Source organism: Citrus clementina, unplaced genomic scaffold (assembly GCF_000493195.1).
Source record: "Citrus clementina cultivar Clemenules unplaced genomic scaffold, Citrus_clementina_v1.0 scaffold_2, whole genome shotgun sequence".
In the NCBI taxonomy this organism is placed as follows: Eukaryota; Viridiplantae; Streptophyta; class Magnoliopsida; order Sapindales; family Rutaceae; genus Citrus; species Citrus x clementina.
Genome location: NW_006262688.1, coordinates 32,165,411 through 32,176,816, shown reverse-complemented (window position 1 = coordinate 32,176,816; position 11,406 = coordinate 32,165,411). Strand labels below are relative to the sequence as shown.

Genomic DNA, 11,406 nt, shown 5'->3' with positions numbered 1-11,406 from the left:
AACAACTTTTAAAATTAGGTATAAGATTACTTTTCATAAGCAACTTATTTAATAAGCTACTACGCTTTTTAAAAATGCCTAGTAGTATTTTAATAAAAAGACAATTATATCTTACTTATTTATAAACCCTAATATATAAATCATTAGATATTATTTTACCGTCACAATTTAATTACTGCCATAACCAAGTATGTTCTTTAATTTTTTCCTTTACAAAGTATTTAAGTCGAATTATAACTTAATCTTTTAAAATATTATGATACAAATTCACATGTTTTTTGTTCAACAATAAAATATTATTTAGTGGATGCATGATACCCCAAAATCAGTGGTTTTTTTAATCCATATAAAAGCGAAAGATACCACCTTCCAAAGTTTTATCAAAGTGATAAACTCACAGGTTATCAAGAATTGTTTAATCATGCTCACTCATCGCTTAGAAGTGTTATTGAACGCACATTTAGACTATGGACGAAAAGATGGAAGATTCTAAGAGATATGCCCACCTCTCCATTTGCCAAACAAGTGAAAATAGTCATTACAACCATGGCATTGCACAATTATATAAGGAGACATGCGCAACGTGATCTTCATTTTGATAACATTGAAAATTATCTTACTTCAATCTTTGATGAAGGAATAGAAAGAGACAATAACAGTCAAGAAAAGTATCACAATATTAATGGCTCTGGATCCCAAGAAATGGAAAATTTGAAAAATTTTATTGCAAAAAATTTATTGTGAATGTAATACATATTACTTTTCATTTTATTTAGATTATGTAAAAGTATAAATTTTTATCATATTTTATCTAATAGATTATGAAATTCTTCAGATTTTTCTTAATTGAGTTTTTTTAATGTAATTTTATATATTTAAGAAAAAAATATGTCTAAACAATTTATTAAACATAAAATAAAAAGCAACTAAAACGTATGTCTATTTTGGTCATTATATAATAAAACGACACTTTCGTAATAAGATTTACTAAACGCATATACTCTACTTTTCAAACTCACAGCAATCGCAACAACACAGTTTGCCAAACATCGAGTTTCTTTTTTAATCGGCAGCTTATTTCATCTATACAACACAAGCATCTTATTTCATCAACCTCCACAATTCCAAACTGGCCCTAAGTTGATGAAGTGGAGGAATTAAAGAATGATGATTTTGAAGAAAATAATGAGAAATTGGAGGAAAAAGTTATTGTGCCTAAGGTTGGAATGTGTTTTAATAATTCTGATGAAATGTTTGAATATTACAAAACTAATGGTAAATAGGAGAGGTTTCCAATAATGCGGAGATCTTGTAAAAAGGAAAATGATAAGAGTATGAGATATGTGCATTTATAAAAAGTTACTCAATTTGAAGAGAGTTCTATTTATAAACATCACAATCTAAAAGATAAATAACATTTTTTTTTCATTTTTCTTCGGTAAAACAGTGCATTTTAAAGTGTCAAGATTTTACTTGGTTGAAATAGCATTTTCCGTGTACTTAATTTTCCAATCAGGAATCTTAATAGTAGTAAAATTAGGTCAAACTAAAAGATAGGAAAATTAATAATTTAATAAAATCTGTATTTTTAAATTTGGGATAAAGATATGAGCAGCCGCTGGACTGGGCTGACAGCTTCGCTCTAAACTTGCTTTGGAGTGCTCTATTAATAGTTACATAGGCATCTCCGGCATCCTCTTATCTGCTCTTAGTGAAAATCGGAAGATCTGGATTCTTAGCTAATAACCACATTGAAAAAGTCGTAAAGACTTGAGAGTGATTGAAATTGAAAGAAACTTCGTAAAAGAAGTGAAATTCATGCATAAACTAAAGTCTACGAGATCACACGTCTTAAGGGCAGCCAAATTGATCAATATAACCAAACAGTTTCCCACTGAACACTCACAGCCATAGAAGGGTTAAGACTATATAGAAATACGAACGGTACGATTGATATATCCAAAGATGATTGTTCTCGTTCAATTATTTATTAATATACATAAAGGTACAAAGATTTCAAAAGTGGAAATTGAAATTGAAATAAAACACATAGGTATAGTATAAAACAGTACTGTGAAAATTAATTAAGGCGATGAATTGATGCATTTAGCATTCACAACGGGACATAACAGAGACTTGTAGAATTTCCTTGATGATGCCTTGGCCTCGCTCTAATACACAGTTCCTATACACATCCAGTCGTTGGTATCATCACTCATGCAGACATCAAAAGGCTGCGTACGGAGAGGACGTTCATTCTGATCTTCGTGGGCAGGAACAGCAAATAATTCATAATCCTGGTTCTTATTTTTCTCACAACAAAAAATGCATGTGCTGGAGGGTTTCCATTGGCCCAAGAATATTGTGCTTGGAAAGTAGCTACGGCGTCGAGAGAGATTTCGCTTCGTCTTAGAGGTGGTGTTGCATTACTTGAGACACAAACCTCATCACACAGGTTTTTCATTGTCTTGAGAGATCAGAATACATTGCCCTTATATCAGATTCATGTCGCACTTTAAGCTTGGCACGATAAAACTCAAGTCCCATAGAAACGGATTCCTCCCGCAGGGATTTGTTGTTGGTTCGGCAGCTGTAGGTGTACTAGTTGTTGGCTGGCCTGTAGCCTGTGAAGGCAAAAGGATATTGTTAATCATCAAACACGCAGACTGAGGCTATTGGTTTGGGCTTTTGTTGATTGGTTGGGTTGGTCTTGCACAAAAAGCAATATTTATCTGATTCTGATAGTATGGAGTAGTACCAGTACTGAATGGCATTGAAACTGTAGTCATCGGTGGCAGGAACTGACGGTGAGTCTGACGCTTGACTGAGGTTGAGGATTGTCAACAAACTGATCGTGATTTCGTTTCTGGAGTCAAATGGAATATATGAATATGAGTTAGATACGGAGGCTAACGCTGCAGAATGCTAATGCAACACCCTTGCAATCCTTGCCTACAATGAAACGACTTCCCCAATAACAATCGCTTATGAATTCCCGTAGGATTTTATTATCGTACGAGTTTCCTTAAAAAACAAATATCCTTTCTCCACGGTAACCTCTTCTAGTTTTCTTCTTTCTCAAGAAAAATCCTTCACCTCCTGCAACTAAATTTTAACTTGATTTAAAATTGTACTCATAATATTTTAATTTCACATAACGAAATTATTTTATTATTTCAAGGAACTTTTTTTTAATAATCAATTTTTTTTTCTTTGTAACAATATTTAACTATCACAAAAACACTTCATTTTATCTCTAGTACTTAATGATTAGCAGAAAAATACATGAGCTTGTTACTGAGAATTACTAAAACTAATTTACAATTATTTTATAATTAAATAAGAATATTAGCAAGTGTTCTCCTATCCTGCCAAAGTCCCATTAATTGTTGGCTAATCAATTTGTATATTGAAGTCACAATTACTCTTCTACAATAAACGAACATATATATATATATATATTAAAATCGATACACTTTAAAAATAAAGACGTCCGTACTAAAAATTGTTCTTAAATTATTAAATTATATAACTATACAGTGGGAAATTTCTCCCGACCTTTCAAAATTAAATACGAAGTCCATTTTTATGATAAAATTATACGATTATAACACCAAAAAAAAAAAAAATGTACAAAGAGGGGATTTGAAATCGACTGCACTTGCAGTTCTCCCATGGACAAGATGACGTAAAACTTTTTATCAAACGTTGGCATGTGATTATGAAGACCACAGTCTCAGCCTGTGTCAAGCAACACAAGCAACCATCAAAATCATGAAAATGTCTGGTTCATTGGCTTTACTGGTAGGAGTCGCCAAAATTTTCACCATCTCAATTTAGTAAGAAAGAAGAAAAGCAGAAAGTAGGGGGAAAAATGACTTTATAATAAGCAACTGGTGGTCAACAAAGAGCACACATTGCAACTGGCGGATCACAACTGCAAAAAACAAACCAAAAAAATAGGGACAAAATTTACCATAAAAGTAGAATTTCATTAACCCAGAGAGCAACCACATTTATTCTGATAAGATATAACTCTATTCCATTAAAACAACAGTAGGAGAGTCTAGAGAGCCCACCTGCACTGCTTACACCAAAGAAGGTCAGTACTCAGTAGGAGAAAAGGGACAAGAATGAAAATGAACCGACCACAAGTGTTCCACTTGTCACAATTGTACTGTTGTTGAAAATAACTAAATAATTTCTTTACGAGTTGACATAAGGGACAAACATGCTTGAAAAGAAAAGTCTGCCAGAGAAATTATAATCTTATACTGCAAGATAATGGGCATGATACAAATCGAACTATACATGTACATGATTTTGGCAAAAAACCAAGGAACTGCAATCTCCAGTGCTACTGTAAAAGTAAGTAAGGGGCGTACCGCTAAAAGTAGTATCTCAAGTTACAAAACACTCAAGAAGCAATCTATTAAAGTTAACTCCGCAATTTTTTTCTTTGATTACCCTCTTCACTACTTCCCTGCAAGTCGGAAATTAAAAAAAAAAAATTGTCAGAATAAGATGTAAGTTTCTCCGAGTACAACCATCTATACATACACCTTCAAACATCAATGCATTGGATATTACACCAATTCAACCCCCCCCCGGGGCAAGTCGGAAATTAAAAAAAAAAATTGTCAGAATAAGATGTAAGTTTCTCCGACTACAACCATCTATACATACACCTTAAAACATCAATGCATTGGATATTACACCCCCCCGCCTTTCTGAAAATAAGACAGGCCCAACACCAGTTAGAACCATTGTTTCATCAAAGTGCTCTCAGTTTGTGTGGATTTGTCAATCAATAATCTAAGTTTACTGGCAAAAGTTTTTGGCTAATGCCTAGTTTATCTTTCCCCCCCACTCTTTTCTCGAAATTATATTAAAATGTACTAATACTACAATCAGTGGCCTACCAGAGTCTAATCCAAACAAGGGCAAGTCGGTCCTATTTACTCCGTTGTAAATATTTGTGGACATGCCTAGATCTAGCCATTTGCAGGGGTAGATTTTCAAACAAAGCTTGCAGATCCCAAGGCTACACCCCTATTTATCCTCAACCAGGAATGCATCCGTAAACTTCTAGTTCTAAAATTCAATTTCATGGAAAATCAATTTACACAATGCAAGAAGTACTCATCCTGAACTAAATGGCTTAAACATTCTCATTAATATTCAAGTGTCTATCTGATCTTTGGGCTTTGAAACTCAGCGCCAAATCAAAATTTTTCCTTCTGAAGATGAAGACGATAGAAAGTATTCACCAACCAAATGTCATTAGCTAGCAGAGTACAGACTATTGGACTGAGGATGTGTCAAAAATAACATCTTCTGGTTCAGACAACTTTAGATGGAAACAGCATACAGCAGGATAATCATGTTCCATAGAAGACAACAGCAGTTGCTAAAAGAAAACAAATGCTAAAATGGTAAAGCAATAAAATGTAGAAGCATACCCCTTCATCACGTTTAAAATCGTCAGAGGGAATCACAGTAGACTCAGACCTGCATTTAGCATGCACTATAGGACCTAACTGAGATCTATCCATGCCTTCTGTTGACCCATTTGGTGCATTCATGTAGACAGCTCCTTTATACATCCATTCCTCGGTCTCATCACTGTAAAAATCATCAAAGGGTTCTCCACATAATGCGCATACATTCTGGTCTTCATCAGCAGGGACAGCCATTTCTTCATCATCTTTCTTTTCCAAAATGGGCTCAGCAGGTAAAAACCCAGGAATTGCATCAGTTCCCAATGCCTCTGTACCACTAAGCCACATGCTAGCACTTACAAACCATTTACGAGAAGGCTTCTGCTTACGGTTCTTGGACATCCGGTTCTTAGTCACATGCCAATCCATATGACTGCTGTGCTCTTCTTGACACTTAAAACGTAGGCCGCATGTGGTGCACTGTCGCGGAAGATTAGCATAAAGGGAACTTATTGCCGACTCATGGCGCAACTTATGAAGATCGGCATTAAACTCAAGTCCCACAGAATCCTACAAATCAATTACTAGGTTGAAATATAATCTTACACTGCATAAGTAACACCATTGACCCAATGACCCAAAAAAAAAAAAAACTATACAGGATACTAACAATTCAAATAAATACCTGCACAGGGGTTTGCGTTGTTAATGAGATCAAACCTTGTGCCATGAGGGAACTAATCAAACCAGAAAATGCATGGCCTGGTTGTTGACTGGGGACAACTAGCCCTGCACTTTGAGACCCAGGTATCATTTGAGAAGAAGCAGGAGGGGGACCAGGAGGAAGTGGTGGCGACGGCCTCCCCTGTAAATGCAAGGAGCTATTCTGAATACTCTGGACATGTAAAGGTTGTTGTCCAGCAGGCACTGGATTTGATGGAACCATACCCATGACAGCATTGTGCCCTCGTTGGGTGTACCCATGACTCAAGGGTGGTGCCAGTAGGTGAGGTGGCATCGATGCTGCAATGGAGGGGAGAAATTTATTTGTAGCCTCCTGAGAAAGAAATTGTGCCCGGCCCTGGTTTTGTTGATTTGGAGTAGCATGTTGATCGTGCAGTTGTGGCTTCATCAAACTCAGTTCCTTGCTTTCGGAATTATACAATGATTTACTTAGTCCCTGATTCAAAATGCTACCAGCGGCATTTATTGAATCAAACTGAGTCCTTGTCTGCTTCTGCTGTGGATAAACAGGTTGTCCAGGAGGCAGGTGAGGTTTATGCAAGTTCATTGGGGCCCAAGCCCCAGTTGATGACTGTATAGCCCCAGTACTAAGCAAGTCAGGACCAGAAGAACCTATTCTAGACACAACTGCTGGAGGCCTAACAAATAGTGCATCAGCACCCACAAACTTGTCAATATAAGGAGCCGCTTTATCAACACCCAAGGAAGGTACACCACTGCCCGGAAAGGGAATATGGGAATCTCTCCCTCGTCCCCTGCCATTAGGAGGGTGTGATGATCGAGAGAAGGGATGTGGCAAATTCCAGCTTTCCTGAGGATAACGAGAACCTAGATTTTGATTTGGCTCAGATTGAAACCCAGATACTTTACCTGTTCCGCGACCAGACTGCGAAAACATATAAAAATTTTAAGGTGTAAGATGTAGTTGGAAATCAAGATACATGATCTGATATCACATGCTCTAACAAAAATCATAGTCAGGTTCCCACATCTAATACTTGGTATAATCACCACATTATGCACAAGGGATCCATAATAAAAATAATGACAAGAAGTAAACTTGAATAAACCAACTTAGTAAAAAACAAGAGAAGTTTTTGTATGTAAATATCATTTGGTATCCAGATCAGCAGACTGAAATGATTAAACAAGACAGGCATAGCAAACAAAGTTGAGATAACATACACCCAGCAAAGAAACTGAATCTTCAGCAGTAACAGAAGAATCATCCAAAAGAGGTAGCTGTGCCTGACTAGAATGATTGGTCCTAATATCAGACTCCAAGGAGGAAGCATTCAACTTGCTGAAGTCAGGCCTTGCCCCAGTTGATCCATATAGTGGAACAGATGATGGCAAAAAGTCAAATTTCCTGCCACGGTCTAGTAAAGTAGGGCTCATATCTTCCCAATCAAACTCCTCCTCTTCAGTATTCTGCCATGATCTTGATGCTACCTTATTGCCCATTCCATTTATACCCATGTGTCCAACTTGCGAAGGTTTGTTGTTAGAAGCTCTTCTGTCACTTCCATATGCGTCTATCAAAGCTCTAGGTCCTTGATGCTCATGTCCATTGCTAAGATTATAAGAAGTAGAAGTAGATTCGAATCTATTGGGGTTACGCCATTCACTCACCTCCTCATTTCTGCCAATTGCTCTGCCTATTCCATAATCAAATACTGGATGAGATGGAGAGGTGCCCTCAAGCCTTCTAGGTGAATTTTCCACTGCAAACTCATCACCTTCTGATCCAATTCCTAAAGGTGACAAAGATCTTCCAAGTCTGGAAGTTGAAGATGGATGCAGCTTATTAGCACCAAGAGCAAAAGTCGCACGACCGACACTACCTGCTGGATTCGATCTTTGACCTCCAACCTGCAAGGATGTCAACTCTAAATGATTAGTGTCAAACTCGTCATAACCAATGGCAGGATTCTGACCATATTCTTTCAGATTTGAAGATGTTCCTTTTACTTGATGAATGTTCTGCAAGGGTTATAAACGAATTCCACTTTTTAAAAGTCAAAAATTGTCTGCCTCAAGCAAATGTGCACCAATAGACTCACACTAGAGTCGATAACTGAAAATAGTTCACAACCTAAGCAGGTTTCCCAGTCAGGTATATGATTATAACAATAAAGAAAAAGTAATAAGATCACTGACAGGGAAAGAACAAAGCTCAAAAGTACCCCTTCTACCACAAACAGGAAAAAGGCATAAACTAAAACAATACATGCACAGTACAAATGTTAAGAACGCACAACAAAATCTAAAGAAAGCTCCAATATATCAGTAAGCAAGTTTTGTCTTAATTTGGAACTCTTGTTACATGCACCCATAGCAAGAACTCATATGGCCAAACTGCGTCTAAGACATCAACAAAACAACAATTCGCTCTTTTTCCCCAGTTTACGACCTAACTTAGTCCACACACAAACACAAATTAAACTTAAATCTTCCCCAATGATACTGTAGCTAGAATTGAAGAAAAATAACCAACTAAACAAATTAGATTAAGAATTAGGACAAGATACTTTCTTGCAATAATTCAGAGGTCAGCTGTATATTCAAAGCACCATTTTTCATTTCCTAATTCAGACATGAATTTTCTGACATAATTGAAGAATGCAAACCAAGTAGGCAAAAGCGAACATGGAAAAAAGTATAACAAGCATATAAAAAAAACACACACCATTTTTCAATGCATCAAACAGCATTTTTCAAAGCCAAAACAGTCATGAACTATAGATTTCCCAGACAAAAAACCAGAATTCTGCACATCTGCAGACCAAACACCAAGACACAAGTATGTGATTACACCAAAACCAAATACAGGTTCAAAATAAATGTTAAACTTAATCAACTGTCACCTAGTCATCCTATACCCATGGTAATTGTAGTCCAGTTTACTAGGACACTATTTTTTACATGTGCCAAGATAAATAACTATCAGCTATATGCATATTGTAGCCCAATATCCTATGACAGCCCCAATGTATGAGAAGACTAATGAACAGGAAAACATAACTAACTATCAGCTATATGCATATTGACTTCTAAAAGAAGATTCCATCCCAACTTGCATTTGATGCAAAGCTTTCAAAGAATCGAAAAGGGGCGTCTCCAATTGTGAAGCTATTTGCACTTTATGCATATTGCCAAATAGTGATCCCTTTTGAAACTGAATCAACATCATCGGCATTTTGCCTTTTCTTAATTATTTGTACCTAAGCTGCACTGGTCCAACCAAGCAACATCAAGGAGAAGCTGATCTAGACATGGAGATAATCATCAACAAAACATGAAATGTTTGCCCAGGAGACACACACCTGTCCAGTTGCACTTGGCAGCAACCCAGCAGCATTTGCTATAGTAATTATCAGAGTTAGAATAATTTTTCTTCAGAAAACTAATAATTTTTTGGTTATATCAAATGCAACAAATGCCAGAAACAAGAAAAAGAGTGATGTCCAAAAACTTCACAAACATTATACTTTTTATAACAGGCTATAGTTAAATATGGCAATTGCAACATAATATTTGCAAAAAGGTGTACGTATATCCACCAAATGGCAAATGGAATACTCCAAACATATAAATCATAGATTTCATCCACGCTAATAAAATTAAGCAACAGTCTAACCCTTCTGTGCTCTAGGAAGCGAAGGGAGATAGAGGAAGAGAGTTATTTAAAAACTTACACTATCTGTGTTTGAATGTTCAAACTGACGTATGTATTTAGGATTAACATGTATGCCATGAGTTGGTCGAGGAGACTCAGACGCTCGCAGAGAATTAACATTTGATGATTGTTTATTTACTTGAGAAGAAAACTGTAGTTCCGCCTCAATCTTGTGGAGGACTGCTTGTGGAAAAACTGTTGACCAAGTGCCAAAGAGGTGTTGCATAGCACTATACAAGTCAGGATGAACTTGCCTGTATGCCTCACAAAAAACCTAGAAAGATTGTGAAATAAAATTTTTTTATTAGAATATGTGCCTCAAAAAGCAAAGTCCATATGTTATCTGAAAATAATCAGCAATTAATGGAAACATAAGCCATGATGCACTCACCTCAGGTAAACGGGAAGAAAAGTACCTAACATATTCTTTATTGATGTTCTTAACTATACTGTCCAAAAGATACAACGACGGCAGTTTGTGATTAACTGGGGCCTAAGCACAGACAACAGAAAGCAAATATAAAACTTAGAGCGTACATAAACACCGCCATATCTGAAAACGGAAAAACAAAATCAAAATGTTGATTACGTTCAATTTCCCCACTTTTTCCCATCAACCTTACCCAAAATGCAAGGTTGAAAACCAAAGAATTGTACTATTTTATTATAATTAACTGGAAAGTATGAATTCAGCAGTTCACCACTAGTGGGAGAAACTATTTTTTTGTTCATTCTCCATATAGCTTCCAATAATTTCTTAAAAATACAGCAATGCAGGATGAAACTCAGAATGCTGAAACTGCAAAATTATAAAATAGGGGATTTTGAAAACTTCAAGAAACTTCAAATCCTAGATTATGCAACAAAATTACAAGTCCAAATTTAAAACTTAACAAGATTGAAGCAGCCACATAGTACAAATAAACAATCAACAAACCTCGAGAATCCTGGTGCAAATTGCTTCGGCAATGCCATCGCCGTGGGCTCTCTGTTCTCCGGCAATTATCGTCAGATCAGTAATAATCGGCTTCGAATTGAAAGTAAGCTCAGCCAACACCGTCTCGTATAGCTGCACAATCTCATCCGTACTAAGCGTCGTCCCGGCACCATCCCCAACCCTAGCCTCCTCCTCTCGTAGCTTCAAAAGCGCCCGAAACTTGTCAATTATCGGCGTTGACGGCTTCTGCGCCAGCTCATTTGGCATCGCCTTGTTGTTATTAGTGAATGCAAGTGAAGGTGAAGGCGAAGGTCTAGGGTTTTGTAAGATTTTCCCAGATTCCATTCAACTTCACAGAAATCAATAGTATTAATAATGAATTAGGGTTTGGGTTTTGAAACATGAGCAGTCTGTTCGGTTACTAGAATGGTATCGAACAAGTTCAATACAAGAAGCTCGTCTCTGTCCCGTTTTGGTGCGTTCTTTTAGCGTGATACAAATTCGTGCAATTATCATGAGACGAGAGTCGAGACGGTGGAGAAATCTCTTTTTTTTTTAAGGGTTTGGGGACTACTATCCGGATTTGATCTACGGTTATTATAGTG

At 36.6% G+C, this 11,406-nt stretch overlaps 1 protein-coding gene across 4 annotated transcripts; it reads right to left on the bottom strand.

The window, feature by feature from the left end:
• Nucleotides 1-3,019: 3,019 nt before the first annotated feature.
• LOC18052468 (polyadenylation and cleavage factor homolog 4) lies at nt 3,020-11,406 on the bottom strand. 4 transcript variants are annotated; one of them, XR_002907086.1, is made up of 8 exons: nt 10,802-11,406; nt 10,256-10,357; nt 9,884-10,138; nt 7,371-8,168; nt 6,127-7,071; nt 5,463-6,011; nt 3,977-4,483; nt 3,020-3,105 (listed from the first exon to the last, which is right to left on the bottom strand). XR_002907086.1 is itself a non-coding variant. In XM_024190458.1 (7 exons), exons 1-7 carry the CDS (start codon nt 11,144-11,146, stop codon nt 4,439-4,441), a joined length of 3,039 nt encoding a protein of 1,012 aa, XP_024046226.1. In that variant the 5' UTR covers nt 11,147-11,406; the 3' UTR covers nt 3,644-4,438. The 4 variants fall into 4 exon arrangements, 1 of the variants encoding a protein (XP_024046226.1); XR_002907088.1 differs by having other exon boundaries at nt 7,371-8,057; nt 10,802-11,404; XR_002907087.1 differs by lacking the exon at nt 10,256-10,357.

Excerpts from the sequence above, each read along its gene's own strand:
- LOC18052468 (XM_024190458.1), bottom strand. The coding sequence starts at position 11,146 with ATGGAATCTGGGAAAATCTTACAAAACCCTAGACCTTCGCCTTCACCT. Across the intron at positions 10,358-10,801 it reads TTTGCACCAGGATTCTCGAG|GCCCCAGTTAATCACAAACT; the intron begins GTTTGTTGATTG and ends GTCTGTGCTTAG. Across the intron at positions 6,012-6,126 it reads CAACGCAAACCCCTGTGCAG|GATTCTGTGGGACTTGAGTT; the intron begins GTATTTATTTGA and ends ATTGATTTGTAG.